General features: G+C 36.9%; 2 protein-coding genes across 2 annotated transcripts; one reads left to right on the forward strand and one right to left on the reverse strand.

Moving 5' to 3' along the window:
* Positions 1-3,106: 3,106 nt before the first annotated feature.
* Positions 3,107-8,303, reverse strand: LOC114243774 (uncharacterized). The gene is made up of 3 exons (XM_028175380.2): positions 8,112-8,303; positions 6,664-6,753; positions 3,107-6,022 (listed from the first exon to the last, which is right to left on the reverse strand). The coding sequence occupies exons 1-3, from the start codon at positions 8,131-8,133 to the stop codon at positions 5,436-5,438; spliced, it is 699 nt and encodes a 232-aa protein (XP_028031181.2). The 5' UTR covers positions 8,134-8,303; the 3' UTR covers positions 3,107-5,435.
* A 1,940-nt stretch (positions 8,304-10,243) lies between these two features.
* On the forward strand, positions 10,244-13,708 carry LOC114244790 (uncharacterized). The gene has a single exon (XM_089739084.1). It carries the CDS (start codon positions 10,327-10,329, stop codon positions 12,394-12,396), a length of 2,070 nt encoding a protein of 689 aa, XP_089595210.1. The 5' UTR covers positions 10,244-10,326; the 3' UTR covers positions 12,397-13,708.
* Positions 13,709-24,111: the final 10,403 nt, after the last annotated feature.

A 24,111-nucleotide genomic window follows, 5' to 3' on the forward strand; every position in this document is an offset into this window, starting at 1 on the left:
GTACTGATTCAAATTCTTAAATGTATTGGATATCTAAAAAATATATTGAAATTGACGCCACTATTATAAAAAATATAATAAAAATAAAAACTCGTTTTGAGGTTAATTTTCTATATAAATAAGTGTCGGATTGTGAGATACTTCAAGAACTTTTCTTTTCTTAATGTTTAATATGTTCCTAATGTATTTTTATCCAATAGGGTATAAAAACACACTTAATTCTTTAAATATCTATATTTTCTTCATCTTCATACACAATTAGTATCATCTAAAAATAGCAAAGGAGAGCATATACACGGTTTTAAATCTCGGTCAGGGTAAAACCACAATTCACACAATGTTTTTTAGTCGTAGTATGAAACGTTATTGATAAAAGTAAAATAAATCGAAGAAAAATCAAAACACATCCATTTTGTACGCAAGCACAACACCACAAGCAGCAAGCGAATTGTCAGTCAGTCAGATTAAATTCAGTGTTGACAGTATAAAGAAAAATAATTACATGAAATTCATATATCGATTATTTTTTTAAATAACCGATAATTGATTTATATCTTAATCTTTTTTTTACGAGTACACATTATTTTTTATGTTTTTGTTTTTGTTGTACATATTTAAATAACAATACTAGTAAAGTTTTTTTTATTGCTTAGATGGGTGGACGAGCTCACAGCCATCCTGGTGTTGCTAAGTGGTTACTCGAGCCCACATACATCTACAACGTAAATGCACCACCCACCTTGAGATATAAGTTCTAAGGTCTCAAGTATAGTTATAAGTTAAAGTCCAATGGGTATGTCTTCGATGTTATTTTATGTGCATAAAATCCATTAAAATCGATTGATTAATGATAATACTTAAAATGATTTATTTATATGTTTTATTTATATACTTAAAATATTTACTTCATACGTAAAAGGTTTTGAAGCTGGCAATATTTTTCCCGCAAAAATAAAAGTCCTTGCTTTTTCAATAGAGTTACTTTTTTTAAGCTACTTATTGTAAACTGTAGTGGCGCTTATTTGGAAGAAAGTAAATGCATATTTATTTATGACAAAATTAATGCACTAAGTATTTTTTCTATAATCTATTGTCCGCTTTGGGCCTAAAATAGGCCATCCCCTTTCATTCATTCATTCCAGTTCATATAAATTGATTACACTTTCTATTAAACAACTTCAACTCAATTCGATCCGTATTTTTTATAAATCAATAAGTATATTTTTGTAAAATCGATACTGGCAACAATGGCATCGCTAGAAGCCAATTGCCAAACTTAAAAAAAATACGATAAACTATTGATGGAAGTTTAAAAATATTACTCACAGTTAAAATGGATGGAAAGTGATTCATGGGTCGAAGCTTAAAAAGTTGGATAACTGGGACCGAGTCTGAGTGACGCACTTCGCTGTGCCACTGACCTCCATGGGTCTGCGGATCAGTGTGCTTAGTGCGAGTTTCTTAACGTTTCTGATAGCGTAAAAGTTAGCCCAATTTTGTTTGCAGTTGGAACAGCGCCCCTAGCGGAAACGAAGGCAAACGATTTCACTCCATACAAATATGAGTTAACTTTTACGCTATCGAGAACGTTTAAAAACTCGCACTAAGCACACAGAAGAAAAGATCTCGCGCGGGCGCATCAGATTGCTCAACAGTAAGCGAACGATTAGGAAGGAGGATACATTGTCTACTCACACAAGAGCACACCGTGACCAGTAGAAACAGAGCTGAAGCGGTCACCTTGGCCGCAAGAGAATATTAATATTACCTACTATTATTCTTATTGCTGCGTGATTCTCGTGCACAAATGTACATGAGCAATGCGGATAAGGACTGTCGTTATAAAAAAAAAACAAGTACTTTAATCGAACCATTTATTAGCAATTAATATAAAAAGGTAAAAAAACACTGTATAAAAATATCATGGTGTTCTTCTTTAATTAGAAAATAAAAGTTTAAGAATACGGAATAGTATACATAAATACCAATTTCCTTCCTTAGATGATTCTTGTCTCTTAGCGATAAGATCGCCCATTGTATTGTTCATTGATTTATTTATTTATTGCATAGATGAATGGGCGAGTTCAGAGCCCACCTAGTGTTAAGTGTTTACTGGAGCCCATAGACAGCTACAACGTAGGTAAATACCGCCACCCACCTTGAGATATAAGTTCTAAGATCACAGTATAGTTACAACGGCTGCCCCACCCCACCCTTCAAACCGAAATGCATTACTGCTTCACGGCAGAAATAGGCGGGGTGGTGGTACCTACCCGCGCGGACTCACAAGAGGTCCTACCACCAGTAATTACGCAAATTATAATTTTGCGGGTTTGATTTTTATTTATTTTTTCACCGTGGAAGTCGATCGTGAACATTTGTTAAGTACCCCCTTAACGAGCCTGCATAGACCTGACCTCCGCCCACTTTGAGACATTAGTCGTTCCTGCCACATTGAGCAACTGAGTAACTCGGTTAAGTAAAGTGTCATAATCCTACTAATATTAAAATCCTACTAATACTACGTGAAAGTTTGTAAGAATGAATGAATGTTTGTTTGTTATTGTTTCACGCAAAAACTACTCGATGAATTTTGGTGAAAGTTTACAATAGTACAGCTGACACATCACAATAACACATAGGCTACAATTTATAAAAATATAGTGTGAATTACCCAAAATATAACGGTAAGTAGTAAAAAAATCTGCCATCTTATTTGTATAATCAATAATAAATTAAATATTCCCGAAGCGAAGCGAGGGCGTGTCGCTAGTATTAAATATTACTTTTTTTATGACAACTCGTCACTTAATAATAGTCGATAATAATCTGTAAGTGTAGCACGGCAATGTTAACTAAAAGGTTGAGTAACCAAAGGTCGTAAACAAAATACGAAAAAAAATTGTCTACTACTTTTTTTATGACAACTCGTCACGTAATAAAAGTCGTTAATAATCTGTAAGTGTTGTAGCACGGCAATGTTAACTGAAAGGTCGAGTAACCAAAGGCCGTAGACAAATTACGAAAAAAAAAATTGTCTACGGCCGATAAGCCACGTTCTCACTATAACATTTAACAGAAATTAACTTAACAAAAATAACAATACTGATAATTAATATATTATAATGTTCACTCAACAACACTTAAAGATATAAATAACTTTATTAAAATTTTTAAATATACGATAACTTTAAAACATTGGTAAATACTTTGTTATTATAATCACAGTAATTCATACGTTTAAACACTAATGGTCAAACTGGTACAAAGTGGTCTCTGGAGTTCATAGACATCATAACTTTAATACCGCCACTCCCATTGATAAACGAAGTGATGTGAAAGTCTAAATAGTATTGTAATAGAGGTTTCTTATACCTCAGTATATGTTTAGTGCGAGTTTCTTAACGTTCTCGATAGCGTAAAAGTTAACCCAATTTTGTATGCAGTTGGAACAGCGCCCCTAGCGGCAAACGTACGCAAACGATCCCACTCCATACAAATATGATCTAACTTTTACGCTATCGAGAACGTTAAAAAACTCGCACTAAGCATTATTATTTATTATTATTATTAACTGACGAACGCATAGATTTTTTTTTGTATCCGTACATCTGTACAAATAAATAAAATTGGAGTGTCTGTTTGTAATAATAAAATAACCACATTTTATAGGTACTAAATGCGTAAGTATGTATACACAGTATATATACCAAAATAACTTTTTTATTTTTTATTTTGTCTGTCTGTTTGTTCCGGCTAAACTCTAGAACGGCTGGACTGATTTTGACGGTACTTTCACTGATAGGTTGCTGATGATATAAGGAGTAGCTTAGGCTACTTTTTTAGACTACCTTCGCCCCCGGCGTCACCCGCGATATGACAATAACCGCGGGTAGCATCGGACTCAGCTAGTAGTATATATAAATCCTAACCTAAAAATACTTTGTGTATTTTATACAATAAAAAGAAATCGGCATTATTTCCTGAGTACAATAGTACTTATGTCTAAAGCTATATTATCCACAATATAAATAAATAAATGCAATAACTTATATAAAATGTAAGTTTTGAATTCCATTTAAAAAAAAACGAAAAGTTTACTGGCGATATAAAACATAGATTATTCAAAGAGCTTCACTTGATTCTCTTCCTATAAAACAAATTTGAAGAAGATTTAAAACAAATGTATATACAAAATACAGTAAGCTGCAAAAGTGCGTGGGTAGTACAGTAAAATTCGTATGAACAACTAACGCCATCTAGGCAACGATACAGATAAACAATATCACTACCCACTTAAAATTAAACTTTAATAAATAAATAAATATAATACTCGTGTAATTAATAACACCACAAGCGCCATCTACTATTATTAACTTATAATCAAACATGCATAGGATTATAGAATCTAAATTCTACTGCTGAATGTACATATAACTAAAACATTGCAACTGACTGTACATACAATTAAGGAGGACTGCAATCGAATGTACATCCAACTACCAAGGACCTGCAACTTATTGTTCATACAAATATGAAAAACTGCAGCAGACTGTTACTGACTGTACATCCAACTGCGAAGGACTGCAACTTATTTTTCATACAAATATCAAACTACAAAGGACTGTAACTGACTGTACATATAGTACAAAGTCTATTTGAATTCGCAAAACAAAGATACAAGGACTGTAGATTATCGATACAATAATTTATTTATACACCTCAAAAATGTACCTATCTAGTTGTGCCTCTCATAATCTAATATCATTCGGTTGTGTGGTGACAGCCAATCATAGCGACAACTCTCCCATTTAAGTGACAGTGGTACTTGTAGAAAACAACTAAAGTATTCACTGGTACATTCTTAGACTATAAAACTGCCACCATTAATTGTTGCTTTTTTTGAAGTGAAACTTCTAATGCAAGATTTTCCAATATAATTCCAACAAGGTAGCGTTAAACATTTAACGCTACCATGAAACAGAAAGAGACACAGCGAGAGTGAATGCGTGGCACTCGAACGCACGCGCGTAGTATACTTGTTACAGGCCAGCGCGAGCGTTAGCAACGAGTAGCGTCCAATACAATATTTTAATGAAGTATTTAGAAATATATATTTATTTATTTTTCTATGTATAGTATAAATGTTGAAGATATCGCAACTCTTATACACAGCATTCCCTATTATATACAAGAGCAATCTGATTTAAGGATGAAAAATGAAGAAAACTACTAAATGCTACACATCGAAAAAGAAGTTTCACTTCATTCACGTGCACAAAGTTGCAAGCGGGCCGCTTTTTTTTGTTTATGTCATTTCTAACACAATATTAAAATCTAGAAAATATCGCTATAAATCTCACACAGAACTTACTTAAATTACATCATTTTTTAACTGTCATGTTTTTTTGTGTATCATAAAACATTGTTTAGTCTTAACACAAATATTGTTTTTCGTTTTTTATTTCCTTACCCGATACTTTCTTGATGGCCTCCATCATAGATTCGTATGCAGACAACTGGCCGAATTTAAAACCTTCCAACGAATCTTTATTTTTACTGGCAGCACCGGCGGGTATGCCAAAATTGAATTCTATGTTTGAATTCTCGTTTTCCTCTGACATTGTACCAGGTCTTTCGATTTCAGGGGGTGTTTCGCCAAACTTGAAATCGCGCAGTTTCGTCTTTATTTCACCTTCATCAGTATTGTCTTCTGATGAATTTTGAATACCGAATTTAAAGTTCCCGCTCGGTTTTTCAGGTTCGCCGATTATTCCGGGCATAAGCTGACCCTTTTTGTCCTCAAAAACGTACGTAATGCCATATCTCGCCAAGTTCTTACCTTCCCTCCCATTAAGCTCGTCGATGGTTTTACGAATGTCCCATGTACCGGGAGAGGGTTTCATTCCAAAATATCCTTCAGAATCTTCAGGTATTTCTGGTGCTAAAATTTTTTCTTCATCCGTTGCTACTGTTGAGCCCTCATCAGTTTTTTGGTTCTCCTCTTTGTCTCCAGATTTAACTGGAAAGAAACAATAATAAAAAACTTCAGTAGGAGCACATTGCATATGCAATAAGGTCTTTAAGATGGACTGTGTAGTTAGTGACCACAAAACCCACATAATCAGACATCAGTTTTGGATAAAATCCACAGCAGCGTCTTACGCAAAGTACGAGCCTACTGAGTTTCTCGCCGGATCTTCTCTGAGTCGCCATTCCAATCCGGTGAAAGATTCAGCGGAGCACTGCTCTTGCTAAAACAGATGTTAGCAAAATATTCCAGGAGGTGCCCTGTGAGCTCGCTGACACTTACTATGAGGATAGTATAATGATTGATTGATTTTCCTAGCAGTAGGCAGGCAAAAAACAACTAACAATGGAATCATTAACATCCACTGAAGATCAATTTTTTTGCTCTCCGATTTTTAACATTTGTATTATGGTATATGTATTTTGGATGCTGTGAGGAACTGTTTAATATGATAAGTATCATTTGCTTTAAAAAACATGCTATCAGCCAAAGGTGTACAATATTATGGGAGGGCTAGGAACAACAATAGTGCTTAAATTTTTTTTACACGAAATATATTTCTGGAACTCCCGTCTCTTTTTTATTGGTCCTGTAATATACGGATTTCTTTATAAAAGAAAATCTTACAATACCTTCAGGTGTTAAAGTATTTTGTACATCTGTATTAATGGTGTCGGCTTCGTCATCAGTTTTTCGATTTTCCTCTGTATCTTCAGATTTTTCTGGAATAAAACAAATATAATATAATCGTCAGAGTCCAAACACTGATTCACCAAAATATGATGCAACGCAGTCATGAGTCATGTGTTTGGGTTTGATTTGCTAAGTCCCATAACTCTATCTTCTTTTTTTTCAATGCAATTGGTACTCTAGTAGGATAGAGGTCGGATGTGAGAAATAGAATCTCACTGTAAAGTCCATTTTAAGCCTTCTTATTACCTAGACTAGCCCTTAGTCTTGTAGCTATGAGAAACTGTAGTGCATGGACCTACAGACTTAATGACCATTGTCATGATTATGTGAGACAATAATTATTCAGTCTGCTCTCAAAAACATGTACCATTTTTAGTATAGACAATGAAAACTTGAAAATGTCTAGTAAGATTACAAAATTTAAATGTTTTCCAAATAAATAAATAAATAAAATTATACTCTGAAATGTTTTGGGTACAGATGTTACTGTTATGTCAGTATTCTCAGTAGGGGCCACATTTCCTAAAGTTCCCTATATATTTCCAGTTGTAGCTGCAAAGCATTTATAATATTCATTATTCAACTGACCCGGAGGTGCAGTAATTAGTGTCACTGGCTATTTGCACCAAGGGTCATGGGTTCGAGTCCCATGTTGGGCTAATATTGTATGATGAATAGGTTTGTTTGCTCTTGGTCTGGGTGTTTATTATCCATTATTATTTAAATGTATAGATCGATGTGTGTATGTCTCCATTACACAGGGAATCCTAAATTGGAGCAGGATGACCAGATACATGATTTGTTACCAGTTATTATTGTTATAGTTATGAATAGTAGAACAGCTATTATAGAAAAATATTGAGACTTCACAATGGCAGCAATCATTGAGATGTGCATGGGTGTGATGTGTTGATGTGTATGGGGCTATGGTTGGTTTACGTCTGGTTTGATCTTTTTTTTTTATTGATGAGTGGACTAGCTCACAGCCCACCTGGTGTTAAGTGGTTACTGGAGCTCATAGACATCTACAACATAAATACCGCCACCCACCTTGAGATATGGGTTCTAAGGACTCAGTATAGTTACGACGGCTGCCCCACCCTTTTAAGCGAAACGCATTAAGTACTGCTTCACGGCAGAAATTGGCAGGGTAGTGGTACCTACCTAGTTGTTACCTTGATTACTTGATATTGCTTTAAGCGATAAGGCTACCCTTACGTTTGTATCGTCATGACTTTACCACCGATTGCAGTTTCACCATTCCATCAAGTAAATATGAGCAAGAGACTCTGGGTCTATGTTATACTTTTCATATATTACCGACTACGCACTACTGTGAAAACAGATAGGAAGATCAAATTTATTGTTATTGCGTATTATTATGTACCTGAAGAGTTTTGATTTTCCATTTTATTTCTAGTATTTGTATCGTCAATATTCTTGCTTTTATTCCTCCGTAGTATTCGAGACCGCCCACGATAATAAATATTATTTATGGTTTTTATTGTTACACTCACTTGGTTGGTCTTCACGTGATTTAGGAAAATGTTTATCAAATGAATTTAATTGACGTAAAGTAATAGTACCTAGTAGTTTTATTTTTCCAAATGGAAAAACAAAAGTACCACACCATACAGCCTAATCTTTTAATTTTATTTTTATTATATTATTATATGATATTAGGAAATGAAATTAAGCTGATTATAGGTCAACCAAGATCTGATAGCAAAAAGGAAAAAAAAATTGACGCTAGCAATACTGGGGAAATTTGAGTAAAACGTTTTGATACTTTTTTTTCTTATAGCGGCTGGATTCTGTGTGTGATACATGCAAATATAAAAAAATATGCAATGATCAAGGATATTGTTTGAAAATCTTACTGTGATGAATGTGGGGTTCGAAATTTAGATGAAAAATCCAATTACTCTGTTCATGAATTTATGCGCTCTTATTAATTAATTATAGGCTATCAGAACTTGAAAATGGTTCCAAATACTGCACATCCATAAAAAAGTCTTCATCTGAAGAGGAAGACGAGGAAGACGCAGTATTTTTGCCACCTTTCCTCTTTTTACCGGGCGTACTAAATACGCCTCTGTTAGATCTGCCTTCAGCAACAATTCGTCTTATGGTAGTATTAGAAACACCTGAAATAAACAAAATTTTAGTAAACATAATACACACGAAAATGCAATAAAGCAAGGTATCAAGACGTGTCATTCCTACTAACCAGTCAACGCTTGCACATGCCTCAATATCAATGATTGTGTTTGTTCTGCGCCTTGTCCATCAAGTATTCTTTGATAAACATTGAAAACAATATTTTTTGCTTGCCACCGAAGAGGTGTCTTTGACATTTTCACCACTTTTTAAAGGAAATTTGAAGCCAAACCAAAAACAATTCCATGAAATTTCAGTTTTGACAGATGAAATTTTTTTGTTGCCATATGAAAATCACTATTTTTATAGCTTTTTTTGAGATGAGATGATATGATATGGGATATTTTTATGAAAAATAATAATATGGAGTGAAATTACATGAAGAATTAAAGACATTAATCAACTGGGATGAAATTAAATGAAATGAGATGAGATGATAGGGGATGAAATAATCTCAGTAAAATGATGGTCGCTTACTGAGATTTTTTCAGTGGACTTTTTGGAGGATCCCGAGAAGTTACGTCCAACGGCTTTGTTTACTTTCCCCACATTTGTGCACTTTCACAGATACTAAACAGTTAATAAATCAGAAGAAACACTAAATAGACAAAATAAAACAAATCACACAACTTCACACCTCGCGTTCCCGCCAAAAAGTGATAGACCAGATAGACGTAAAAATTGTGTCACTATGGAACCTACGAGAATAAGTACGGCAGATAAAATATTAAGTAGGTAGGTATGCAGGTAGTCAACTTACTTTGAAAACTTTACGCCTCATATTTGTGCACTTGTATACAATGGATTGCTAGTCAAAAAGTTTAAAACCAGACACACCACGTCTGAGATAGTTTTTCTTTTCTTCTCAGTCGTACAATCCTAGCGGAGTGGTCGTAGTTATGTACGTCTTATTTAGACATTTCCATAAATCTCGTGGGAAAATAGTAGCAGTGGCTTAATAAAATAAATATAAATAATTAAAATAGTGTTCTGATATAGTAATGCGAGCATGAAACACGAATCTACCTGCCGAGATAAACAGTGGCATAGCAAGGTAACCAAGGGCCCCAGGGCAAATTAAAAAATGGGGCCACACTGCTATGTAAGCGGATTAGGTTTTATGAAATAAAAATAATATGAAATATACAAATACTTTAAAAATGCTAAGCTACTTAAGCTCTTTTTTTGATTGCTGACGTGGCAACGCGTCGCCATGCGCAAGCGACTATCTCATTATTTTATTATTGTATTTTTCATATTCCACACCAATTTTCTATTCTAAGCTATCCATATAAACATCTGTTGTAACCTTCTTTTCATATTCCATTATTTGAAATATACTTCGAACACTGTCATTTTTACCATCTATCATTATTATATTTTTATGCTATGTCTTGAAAACATTGTTTTATTATATTGGCGACGAGTTAAAAGAAATTAAGATGAACGATGAACAATTCGCATTATTTTTACATGCACAACAAAATCAGCAAGAACAGATTTTACAAATCTTGAAGTTGTTAGTACCAGCAGCTTGCAATACAACAGCCAAGAGCGTGACGAACGACTCTTTTACAAAACATGATACGGATAACAAGATAAGTATAATCAAAAATTTCAATATGGATAAATACAACCCAGATACATTCAGAATTGACGATCACATTGATTTTTTCGAAAACAAATGCAAAATTCTTGATGTCAATAACAGCGACTTACAGAAGGATTTACTTCTGAATTTACTAACACCAGAGATATTCCACGAATTAAAAGTGGCTTTAACGCCTGATTTCGATATAGCTACATACAGCGAAATTTGTAACAAATTATTAGACCTCTATCGCATAAAAACGACGAGATATAGAGCCTTAACAGAATTTTGGAATTGCACTAGAGAACAAAATGAAACGATGGAGCACTATGCAAACAGATTAAAAAGTCTTAGTCGGGATTGTGGCTACACTAATGACTTCCTGGAACGACAATTACGTGACCGCTTTGCCACTGGATTGAATCATCCAGATTTAGAAACCGACTTGAAACAAAAATGGCCTGATTTAATTCAAATGGTAGACGGAATACCAAGAGAAGTAACCTTTCAACAAATTTTTACAATCTCTCAATCAAGAGAACAGGCAGAACAAGACACACCACGAACAAGTATTAAAAAAATAAATAGGAGCAAAACCAAAACCGTACCATTACATCAAAATACAACACGAAAATTAAATCCAATGCATTGTTTACGCTGTGGAAAGAAAGAACGGCACAGCCTATCACAGTGTTCAGCCAAGGACCATATTTGTAAAGAATGTAACACGAAGGCACACTTTGAGAGTTGTTGCATTAAGTCTGGATACATCAGCTATACAAAAGGGAGCCGAAAATCAGTTAAAAAAATAACAAGACATCATAAGTCCTCAACATCATCATCATCATCTATCAGTAATAACGAGGAAGGAAGCGATGATGAAGTTATCTGCAGCGTCTTGGGTACACGTAAGAGAGAATGCAAACAAATCGATGTACGCATCAATGAAATACCTTGCACTATGGATTGGGACCCCGGCTCTGCGTATTCAATAATAAACACGACATTATGGAAAAAATTAGGATCACCATCTTTACAACCCGCCCCGAAACTTAAGGCCTACGGTAGCACAAACTTAAAAACAAAGGGAATTACAAAAGTAACAGTGGAAGTCGACGGACTGCAAAAACTTCTACCTGTGGTCGTAATGAAAAATGCCAAACCAATGTTATTTGGTTTACATTGGAGTGAAGTTTTTGAAATGGAATTTCCAAAACCAGTATACTCCATCAAAACATCAACACCGATGACTCTTAAACAAATATTGGGTAAACATGTACAACTCTTTGATGGAAAACTAGGAAAAGTTAACAATTATTACGTAAACATACATGTCAAACCAGAAGCTGAACCGATCCACCTTCCTGCACGGTCTATAAAATTCAGCATGAAAAAGAATATAGAAAGGGAGTTAGATCGTCTGATCTCAGAAGGGATAGTGGAAAAGGTAGATCCTAATATTACACCTATTGAATGGGCTACACCCACAGTTAACATTCTGAAATCTACAGGGGAAGTTAGGATATGTGGAGACTACAGAACTACACTTAATCCAGTACTTATTAAACATCTACACCCAGTTCCAATTTTCGATCAACTACGCCAAAATCTCGAAAACGGTAAATTATTTTCAAAAATAGACCTTAAAGACGCATACTTACAATTTGAAATAGCACCAGATTCGAAAAAGTACTTAACGTTGTCAACCCATAAAGGGTATTTCCAATACAATAGAATGCCTTTTGGAATATCGACTGCTCCTTCAATTTTTCAACATTTTCTGGATCAACTGCTAGGCGATATCACCAATGTAGCTGTATATTTTGACGACATAGCTATAGCAGGGAAAGATCTTTCAGAGCATTTACAAACTTTATCTATTGTATTCGATCGCTTACAAAAACGCTGGCCTAAAAGTTAACTTAAAGAAATGTAATTTCTTACAGAATCAGATTGAATACCTAGGTCACATAATAGATAAACATGGCATCCACCCAACCAAATCTAAAATTGATGCCATAACTAAGGCCCCAGCACCGTGTAATGCAAAAGAACTACGATCATTTTTAGGACTAGTTAATTTTTACGAACGGTTTGTACCACATCTTCACGGGATTTCTTCGGATCTTCACGATCTAACTAGTGAAAAAAATAGATGGCGTTGGACTGATCATGAAAACAGAATATTTGAAGATACAAAGAAATGCATAACTTCTTCACAACCATTAATTGCATTTGACGAGAGACGTCCCCTTTATTTAGCATGTGACGCTTCCGAAAAGGGATTGGGTGCAGTATTATTCCACAAGGACTCGAACATAGAACAACCAATTGCTTTTGCTTCAAGGAAACTACGACCAGCGGAAATGAAATATTCCGTTATTGATCGTGAAGCTTTAGCAATAGTATTTGGTATAAAAAAAATTTGATCAGTACTTGAGAGGAACGAAATTTAATCTAGTTACGGACCATAAGCCTCTTATACATATTATGGGTGCACACCGCAACCTTCCTAAACTAGCCAATAACCGATTGGTAAGATGGGCCCTAGTAGTGGGAAGTTATCAATATGACATTTACTACAGGAAAGGTGAAAATAACACATTAGCTGATTGCCTTTCTAGATTACCAAACCCTGAAACTGAACCCTCCGAGACAGAAGGGCTTGTACATAAAATAGATCTACGTCTTTTGAGCACTCGAATGACTGACCTTAATCTATCAGAACAGTTACTTATGAAAACAACTTCAAAGGATCATATACTCACAAAAGTTTGTCAAAATTTAAAAACCGGCTGGAGAGAATCAGATTACAATCCAGAAATGAAACCATTCTACAGAAACCGGACTGAATTATCTGTTGAGAATAAGATACTTATGAGGCAAGGACGCATCGTTATACCTACAGCACTCCGAAAAGCCATTCTTACATACCTTCATCGAGGACATCCTGGCATTTCTGCTATGAAAGCACTTTCACGTTACTATGTTTGGTGGCCTAACCTTGACGAAGACATAGAATTATTTGTCAAGAAATGTACCAGATGCCAACAGAACCGCCCTTGTAATACTGAACTTCCTGTATTTTCCTGGTACATACCAGAAGAAGTATGGGAGAGAATCCATATCGACTTTGCTGGACCGTTCGAAGGATCGTATTGGTTGGTATTGTGCGACGCTCTCTCCAAATGGGTGGAAATACGACCGATGAAACACATCAACACCAGATCACTTTGTCTTACACTAGATAACATATTTTGTACATTTGGCTTACCAAAAATGATTATATCCGATAATGGACCTCAATTTACATCTTATGAATTTAAAGAATATTGCACAAAACAATCTATTTTACATGTCACATCATTTCCATATCATCCTCGGACAAATGGGCTGGCAGAACGTTTAGTTAGAACATTCAAAAATAGAATGGCATCGGTAGACAACACAAATCTCGAGCGCCGACTATTAGAATTTTTGTTTACATACAGAAACACTCCGCACTCGTCCACTGGTAAATCTCCAGCTCAGATGATGTTTGGACGACAATTGAATTGCATACTTTCCAACATTCGGCCAGACAAAAGAAGATTATTGCAGTATTTACAAGTAAAACAAAACATTCGTACCACATCACCGAGTTACCGACCAAGTGACCAAGTATATATTAAAACACGCAATGATAAAATATGGGAACCAGCGGTAATTACATCCCGAAAACATAAATATTCATATATTGTTTCAACACCAGGAGGACTAGAAAAACGAAGACACGCTGATCACATCAGGCCACGCGAGTCCTCCACCTCAGAAACCCCGAGGAATGAAAGGGTGCATTCTTCTATGCTGCCGGCGACTGCTTCTCCAGACATTGGAATGGAAACAACAATTGACGAAAGGCTAACTAAAAACAAGAATTCGGCAGCAGTACCATTACCTACACCGCAGTCACCTACAAATGTACAAATTTCTCCAAATTCAACTTCACAGCATTCGAAGTTATACTCCTCACCTGCTCCGGTCTCCACTCCTGTGCCATTTGCTCCGCGTCGAAGTAATCGACGTATACAGGCACCCCGCCGTCTGATCAACGAGATGTAGATGGGGAGGAATGTTGTAACCTTCTTTTCCATATTCCATTATTTGAAATATACTTCAAACACTGTCATTTTTACCATCTATCATTAATATATTTTTATGCTATGTCTTGAAAACATTGTTTTATTATAATCTATACTTGTACAAAGTAATATCAATGTTTCACATCAACAAGCTTTACCGCGATGGCTCGTTTTTTCCTTTCCTTTGGAACACACCATCAAACTCGACTTTGGAACAAACTTGCTTAATTCAGGATGTGGCAAACGATATGGATGATTTCATCTAAAATTGTTATTGTCATCATCCAACTGATGTTACCAAAAGCGATCTAAAGGTATAGAAGAGATTGCCTTTAAAAATCACATATAGTAAATTGATTTGAATTGAACAGAGTATAGAGAGTTGGATTGGAAGGATAATTTACGGTTTCACATTTATCGTTAGGATTCATATTAGGTGACGAGAAAAAATGGGGTAATTAAACATTGTTAGGTATTTTTTATACTATGTACTATAAGAATATAGTTTTATTAAGCTTTTAAATGCCTGTGGCGTTTTATTATGCGTAAGCCGGAACGCACGAGATGTGGGAAAAAGGATATAGTCTGTGAGGCATTACCTTTTTACCGCCAAATATGAAAAACAGAAAAATAATTTATAATGAGTTAAATAACTAATTTAATGTAATTACTTTATGCCGCTACAACAATAAAATTTATATTGTTCCAACTGTGGTGTTAATTACATAAAACACGACCAGGCGAAATAAAGAAGGGACTCTATATGAGCTCCCTCATTGGTGACCCCGACGTGATCGATCGTTACAAATAGAGATCGAGTAGAAACCATATACACCTGGCGCAGCATCCAGACAAGGTCGAGTACAAACTATATACACCTGGCACAGCATTCAGGCAAGATCGTCTACGAACCATATACACTTGGCGCAGCATCGCCGCGCACAGCAGAGTGATCAAGTACAAGCGGTTAAACACCTGTAGGCTTAGTGCGAGTTTCAAAAATCGAATCGAATGACTCGCATCGAGTGTACGCTCTTCACGGTGAAACGTGCGGAGCTCTGAGTGCGAGTTACTTGATTTGCAGGACGTTTATTCATCTTGAGAAGCGATAATTTTTTCTTTTATATTGGTAGCACGCAAGGGTTTTTTTAAGGCGTTTAATTGAAATGCCAAGCTTTCTAACGATATTTATAATTATTCGGGTAATGGGTAATGTACATGTGCTTAGTGCGAGTTTTTTTAATTACTCAGTCGATGTTAATGATATGTTTAATTTGTGTGAGGTTGTATCAGTGCCACCTAGTGGTAAGCTTATGAATCTCATTTTGTGGGAGAGAGAAGGTTTGTTAATGTTGCTGTCTCATGTATCGAATAGCTTTACCGAAGTGAGCCTCTCGATTATTGTATGTGCGCGGCTCCGACGGCATCCGCAACCGCGCGCTTAAATTGTTACCAGCCCAACTGATAACGATGTTGGCCACCATATTAAATGCTGCTATGACGAACTGCATCTTTCCCGCGGCGTGGAAAGAAGCGGACGTTATCGGCATACACAAACCGGGCAAACCGAAGAACGAAACCGCGAGTTACCGCCCCATCAGTCTCCTCCCGGCGATAGGCAAACTATACGAACGGCTCCTTCGTAAACGCCTCTGGGACTTCGTATCCGCGAACAAAATTCTGATAGACGAGCAGTTTGGATTCCGCGCCAGACACTCGTGCGTCCATCAAGTGCACCGCCTCACGGAGCACATCTTACTAGGGCTGAACAGGCGGAAACCCATTCCGACAGGAGCCCTCTTCTTCGATATAGCGAAGGCGTTCGACAAAGTCTGGCACAACGGTTTGATATACAAACTGTATAACATGGGAGTGCCAGACAGACTCGTGCTCATCATACGAGACTACTTGTCGAACCGTTCGTTCCGATATCGAGTCGAGGGAACGCGTTCCCGGCCCCGTCACGTCACAGCCGGAGTCCCGCAAGGCTCCGCCCTCTCCCCGTTACTATTCAGTTTGTATATCAACGATATACCCCGGTCTCCGGAGACCCATCTGGCGCTCTTCGCCGATGACACCGCCATCTACTACTCGTGTAGGAAGAAGGCGTTGCTTCATCGACGACTTCAGACCGCAGCTACCACCATGGGACAGTGGTTCCGGAAGTGGCGCATCGACATTAACCCCACGAAAAGCACAGCGGTGCTCTTCAAAAGGGGTCGCCCTCCGAACACCACGCTGAGCATCCCCCTCCCGACTAGGCGCGTCAATACCCCCGCCCCCGCCGTTCGCCCGATCACGATGTTCGACCAGCCCATACCGTGGGCCCCGAAGGTCAAGTACTTAGGCGTCACCCTCGACAGTAGGATGACATTCCGCCCCCACATTAAGACGGTACGCGACCGTGCCGCCTTCATTCTAGGACGTCTCTACCCGATGATATGTAGGCGAAGTAAAATGTCCCTTAGAAATAAGGTGACACTCTACAAAACTTGCATACGCCCCGTCATGACCTATGCAAGTGTAGTGTTCGCTCACGCGGCCCGCATACACCTAAAAACATTTCAAATTATTCAATCCCGGTTTTGCAGGATAGCCGTCGGAGCCCCGTGGTTCGTCAGGAACGTCGACCTCCATGACGACCATCAGTAAGTATCTTCAGTCGGCGTCCATGCGCCACTTCGATAAAGCGGCACGACACGAGAACCCTCTCATCGTGGCCGCCGGTAACTACATTCCCGATCCTGCGGACAGAATGGAAAGCAGTCGACGTCGCCCAAAACACGTTATCTCGGATCCTCCCGATCCACTAACGGTGCTTTTAGGTACTTCAAGCACCGGTCACCGTTCTCGTCGAACCCGTCGCTTGCGACGAAGGGCTCGACGAGTAAATTAACTCTCAGACACAGCCCACTGAGTTTCTCGCCGGATCTTCTCAGTGGGTCGCGTTTCCGATCCGGTGGTAGATTCTGCGAAGCACGACTCTTGCTAGGGTTCGTGTTAGCAACATCGTCAGGTTTGAGCCCCGTGAGCTCACCTACTAAAGTTAGGGTTACGCTGACATAGCCTCTCAAGGCTCTCAGCTTAGGTAGGAAAAAAAAAAAAAAAAAAAAAAAAAAATGTATGTGCGAGTGCGAGTTGCAAATTAATGGATTTTGAGAGTATTTCTTCACTTTCAAGCAAGTTAAGTAGTCACTAAAAATTTTGCCGTGAAACCAATACAATATCAAGATTTTTTCTTTCGTTTTTAATAATAATGTTGTTTTTTAAGGTTTTATCTATTCTAATGGTTTATACACATATCTTTTTTCGGTTAGAAAATTTTATAGACGTGTAGCTAGTTGTAAATACATATTAATTCTTTGCTTTTTCATTTAATTCTTATTAAATCATTGCTTTTTTTTAAAGAGTTGTTTGATGAGGGAGAGAGAGTGACATAGAGTTGTTTTTTTTTTTATTGCTTAGATGGATGGACGAGCTCACAGCCCACCTGATGTTAAGTGGTTACTGGAGCCCATAGACATCTACAACGTAAATGCGCCACCCACCTCGAGATATAAGTTCTAAGGTCTCAGTATAGTTACAACGGCTACCCCACCCTTCGAACCGAAACGCATTACTGCTTCACGGCGGAAATAGGCGGGGTGGTGGTACCTACCCGTGTGGACTCCCAAGAGGTCCTACCACCAGTGAAAGAGTAGGTATTCTTTATTGTACACAAAATGAATAAATATTGTGAAACATTCTTTCTTGGTCTTATCGCTAAGAGTGATCTCTTCCAGACAACCATTAGATGGGCAAGAATAATTTCGAAAAGAATTGCACACTGTGTACCTATCTATTATAGAAATATATACACACACGCACATACACACGCGCACACACACACACACGCGCGCAATATACATATTTACAGGTACATACGTACAGATTTATATTTATAAATTATATAGAAATTTGAACAATGTAATAATAATTTTGCTTCTTTACACATTTATAAATAAGGATGGATGCTCGTAATAATTTTAGTATATTTGGGCCACCTAATGAAGATCATCAACACTATTACCGTAAATACAATCATTTTATAAACGTTCAACGGGTAAATGATTAAACCTATGTAAAACATAATTTCTTAATTAAAAAAAGCTGAAATAATTACCTATTCCAAGATTAATTATGTTAAGTATGTCTAAATATGTAATTACAATTAAATAAATTCTATAATAAACTTCTAATTCTAATACTTCTATTAAAGTTACTAAAAAAATATGTTTATGCTGGGCAGTTTTCGTGTATTTTAAAGGTTACGCCATTACGGCAAAGTTTGTTTACGAAATTGCACCCTTAGAATGGAAGTGGTATAACTAAAAAATTTAAGATTAGTTTTATATTTCAAAACACTTATGTATTATTATTAAGAACCTACATTTTAAATAGGTAATACGTGAAGCAAAAATGTTGTACTCCTTTTTACGAAAATTGCGCGGACGGAGAAGTATGAAATTTCCCACACTTATAGAAAATATAGAGAAGTAGTGCAGATTGCTAATATATTTTTTTTAATTTTGCATAAACAATAAAAAAATAAACTAAATGAATAAAAAAACCTTACACACATTACCATGTATTTGACACACACACACACACATGCATTTATACTTTTTTTTTTATTGATTTATCAATCTGTGGTCAAATTGAGAATAGATTTTTTGTCTTTAATATTATTTTTCTATAATGTAGCCTTGGCGACATAGAGCAATGATTATTATAGAAATGATGATAATAGAAAGGTGACAATAGAACTATAATAATGTTCAAACTTAAAATTTAAATAAATTATGGTCAAATTTCGACCACTGGACTACCATTAGTAGATAATAATAAAATCATTTATTGCCTTTCACACAGATTTTGATTATTACAGGCAGCCTACAAGGAAACAACAAAAAAACAAAACACTATTATATCATTTCTGGCAAGCAGCTCAACATTTGCACTTGTATATTATTAATAGGAATTTTATTAAGAATATTGACAATTTATGAGGAATTTGACAAGTACGGATTAGTTATAGATATATGTAGTTACATATTGTAAATTAAATTAGTTTTATAAGTGCAATAAAAAATAATTTAAATGATAAAATGATAAAGCCATACCTTTTTCCAATGTGACGATTAGAGGGTATCCTATTCTTTTCTATATTATTATATCAGCTTATAAAATTAAACAGTCTCTTTTAGTCTAGAAAAGGACAAAGTACTCTTTCTGTCTTTTTCAAATAAAATGGCATGCCTTAAAGTGTTTAAACCGAAAAACTAAAAAAATACAATTATTGTATTTCAATATTGAAGTTTACCAGAAACTAAGAATTTTGGGTTGAGCCACTTTAATTCTAAAGGTACAAAATAGTATTGAACACGTGACATTACCTGAATAATTTTGAAAGTAGTTGGTTCCCATTAAAATGCTGTTAAAATGCGTTGTATTTCATTTAGACGGTCTCATGCCAAAACATCACGTGCTACCAATATACGAGAAATAATATTATTGCTGCTCTCGGTGAATAAACGCCCTGCGAAGCGAGTAGCATATCTCAACTCACACTCACAATTCTTCATTTTTCACCGTATAGAACGTAAACTCGATTTGATTTTGATTTATTCATTTACAATTGAACAACTAGGAAAAAAAGATGAAAAGACATTTTGGAGGGACCGCGAGGAGCTAAATTGTGTGAATTGTTTTATTTTGTCTATTTAATGTTTCTTAGTTTATGCGTATTTAATATTTCTTCGTGTATAAGTGTAATTTTGAGACCGTCCTGGCCTAAAGGTTAAGGCGTCCGGTGTATTCGTATCTTGCAATGCACCGGTGTTCTAATCCCGCCGGCGGGTATCAATTTTTCTAATGAAATACGTACTTATCAAATGTTTACGATTGACTTTCACTGTAAAGGAATAGCATCATGTAATAAAAATCAAACCCGCAAAATTAATTTGCGTAATTACTGGTGGTAGGACGTCTTGTGAGTCCGCACGGGTAGGTATCACCACCCTGCCTATTTTTGCCGTGAAGCAGTAATGCGTTTCGGTTTGAAGGGTGGGACAACCGTTGTAACTATACTGAGACCTTAGAACTAATATCTCAAGGTGGGAGGCGGCATTTGCGTTGTAGATGTCTATGGGCTCCGGTAACCACTTAAGATTAGGTGGGCCGGGAGCTCGTCCACCCATCTATGCAATAACAAAGTAACGTGGGTTTATTAACTGTATAGTATCTGTGAAAGTGCAAAAATTTAAAAAAAATTAACAAAACTGGTGGACGTAGCTTCTCAAAGTCTTCGAAAAGGTCCACTGAAAAAAATCTCAGTATATAATCAGCATTTTGCAGAGATTATATTTTATCCCATATTATCTGATCTCATTTCATTTCATTCTATGCCAATTGATTAATGCTTCAAATTAATCAAATCCATTTCACTCCATATTATCATTTTTCATATAAAAGATTAGGCTTTATGGCATGATACTTTTGCCTCTCTAGTTGGAAAAATAGAACTACTAAAGAAATACTCGATCGAAACGTTAAAACCCACTAATTTGTAACACGCACTCGCACAAATGTCATTCGTGGTACTCATTTCGATAAAATTACTCGGTTACGAGATCACAACGTTAATATGAACTCGCACTCACAAAATAACACCGGGTACGTTTGCCGCTAGGGGCGCTGTTCCAATTGCATACAAATTTGAGCAAACTGGCTCGCTATCGAGAGCGTTACAAAACTCGCACTAAGCACACTGGTGCGGCATTCCACAAAATTTTGTGTTTTCTGATTAACTCAGTGAAGTGTTTTATATTTTTTATTTTATTTTAATCTTAATACTTCTTCATATTCTCCGCCTATACTGTAACTTTAATTTTGTTACATAATTGCATATATAACAGCTTTGTCTTTGTCGACATAAAAAACAAGAAAAACAAAATTTTAATTTAATTTATAGGTTCCTTTTGTAACAATAGTTAATCATATTTTGTTAACGGGCCTTCATTGCTCCGCCAATTCATTGTATAACATTGTAGTTAATAATAATATTAAGGTATTATTGTACGATTAGTAGTAAGGAAATATTTGTTTTTACGAGGCAAAATAATTACAGTTTTAGGTCTTATCTACATAAATGTTTTAAAGTCAATAGTCAGGAAATGTAAGTCGGTGCTAACATCACATCTGTATTTGTCTAATTTCTATTTTCTTGTTTACTATAATTTTATTTCATTGTTTTACTGTGTTATTGTCAGTATTTTGCCATCTTTTACCATAATCATTAATTTTCAATTTCCTCTTTACTTATTATTATTATTTTTTAAGTTGTTACATTGTATAAGTGCTAGTTTTTTTTTTTTTTTTTTTACAATTGTAAACGTAATGGAGGCAAACGAACAATTAGTAAGAGAAGAAAATACACTGTTACAACAACAAAATGCCATCCTAAAGGCTGAATTACAAAAACTTAAAATGCAAGGCATCGATAAAACGGACCCACCCCCCACAGACCCATTATTTCCTCAACCTACCTCCGTATGCAGAGTAGCCATAAAACTTCCTCCCTTCTGGCCTGATCGGCCTGCAATTTGGTTTGCTCAGGTAGAGGCACAGTTCTCGATTTCAGGCATCTCCGCTGACCTAACTAAATTTAACTACGTGATTGCTCAGTTAGATACCCGAGTTATTGGGGAGGTAGAGGACATTATTCTCCAACCACCACCTGAGGACAAATATGGTTACCTCAAATCCGAGTTGATCCGTAGGTTGTCCACGTCTGAGGAGCAACGTGTCCGGCAACTTGTCAGTGATGTTGAATTGGGTGACCGCCGTCCTTCGCAGTTTTTACGTCATCTTAGATCATTGGCAGGAAACACCCTCACTGATGAAAATTTGCTTCGCCAGCATACTACCGAGAACTTCTTGCGGTATATGAGAGCGTGCAACATTATCGACACTTCCTAGCCGCACAGCACGTAACGATTTATACGGACCATAAGCCATTAGTTTATGCGTTCTCGCAACGTCGCGAAAGGCTTCCTCCGGTACAGTTAAATCAACTGTCTTTTATTTCGCAGTTTACCACGGACATTTTCCATATAAAAGGGGAGGACAATACGGTGGCGGACGCCATGTCCCGCATCGAAGCTGTTAGTTTTGAAACTGACCATTCTGCTCTCTCCGCTTGCCAAAAACTTGACGACGAATTGAAAAAGTATCGTAACGATGCGAATTCTTCTCTAAAACTAGAGAACGTCGTAGTTCCTGGCACAAACACTGTTTTGGTCTGCGACATGTCAACAGGGCGACCACGCCCATTTGTATCGGAACCTATGCGAAAGAAGATTTTTGCTCAGCTACATAATCTTAGCCATCCTGGTACTAGATCAACCATTCGATTGATCTCAGACCGTTTCGTGTGGCCTGGCATTGCCAAAGATTGCCGTTATTGGTGCCAAACCTGCGTTGCTTGCCAGCGAAGTAAGGTGACGCGGCATATAAAATCTCCACTTGGACATTTCTCCAGTCCTACGTCTCGACTGAAGCATGTCCATATTGACATCATAGGCCCTCTTCCATCTTGTTCTGACTTCCAATACTGCCTGACTGCTGTGGATCGCTACACTCGATGGCCCGAAGTTTGGCCTATGCACGGAATAACAGCAGAAGAAGTGGCGAGCACCTTTGTAGCCGGTTGGATTGCTCGATTCGGAGTACCTGCTGTCATCACTACCGACCAGGGACGACAGTTCGAGTCGGACCTTTTCAGACGCCTTACTAATTTATGTGGTACTAAACGTATACGCACTACTAGTTACCACCCTTGTGCCAATGGGCTCGTGGAGCGCATGCATAGACAATTAAAGGCCTCTCTGATGTGTTATGATGATTCGTGGTTGAATGCATTACCTTTGGTCTTATTAGGAATGCGTTCGGCTTTTAAAGAAGATCTACAAGCAACAGTAGCGGAATTGCTTTACGGAGAAACATTAACGCTTCCAGGGGAACTGTTAGTACCTCCCGGTCCTTCTGGCTTCGAGGACCCGACGGATTTTGTCGTAAAGTTAAGACAGCGTATGTCTAAATTGCGTCCCACTCCATGTTCCTCACACACTAAACCATCACCTTTCATATTTAAAAATCTTTCCACTGCCTCTCATGTCATGCTCAGGGAGGATTCGGTTAGACGTTCAATGCAACCACCTTACTCTGGTCCTCATAGAGTTATATCTAGAGCCGAGGACGGAAAAACGTGGTCGATTGATGTAAAAGGGAAGCAGGTGACGGTCAGTGTCGACAGAATTAAGCCAGCTTTCGTCGAGCATTCTTTAGTAGATCTCGTTCCAGCACCAGCACCGCGGGTTTCTGTGCCTCAACCAGCGCAACCGGATGCTACTAATGTCCCTTCACGTCCACTCGTGCCTTCGGCACCTCTAACTGCTACTCCTACACATACACCT

The sequence above is a fragment of the Bombyx mandarina genome, chromosome 28 (assembly GCF_030267445.1).
Source record: "Bombyx mandarina strain Sakado chromosome 28, ASM3026744v2".
Classification (NCBI taxonomy): domain Eukaryota; kingdom Metazoa; phylum Arthropoda; class Insecta; order Lepidoptera; family Bombycidae; genus Bombyx; species Bombyx mandarina.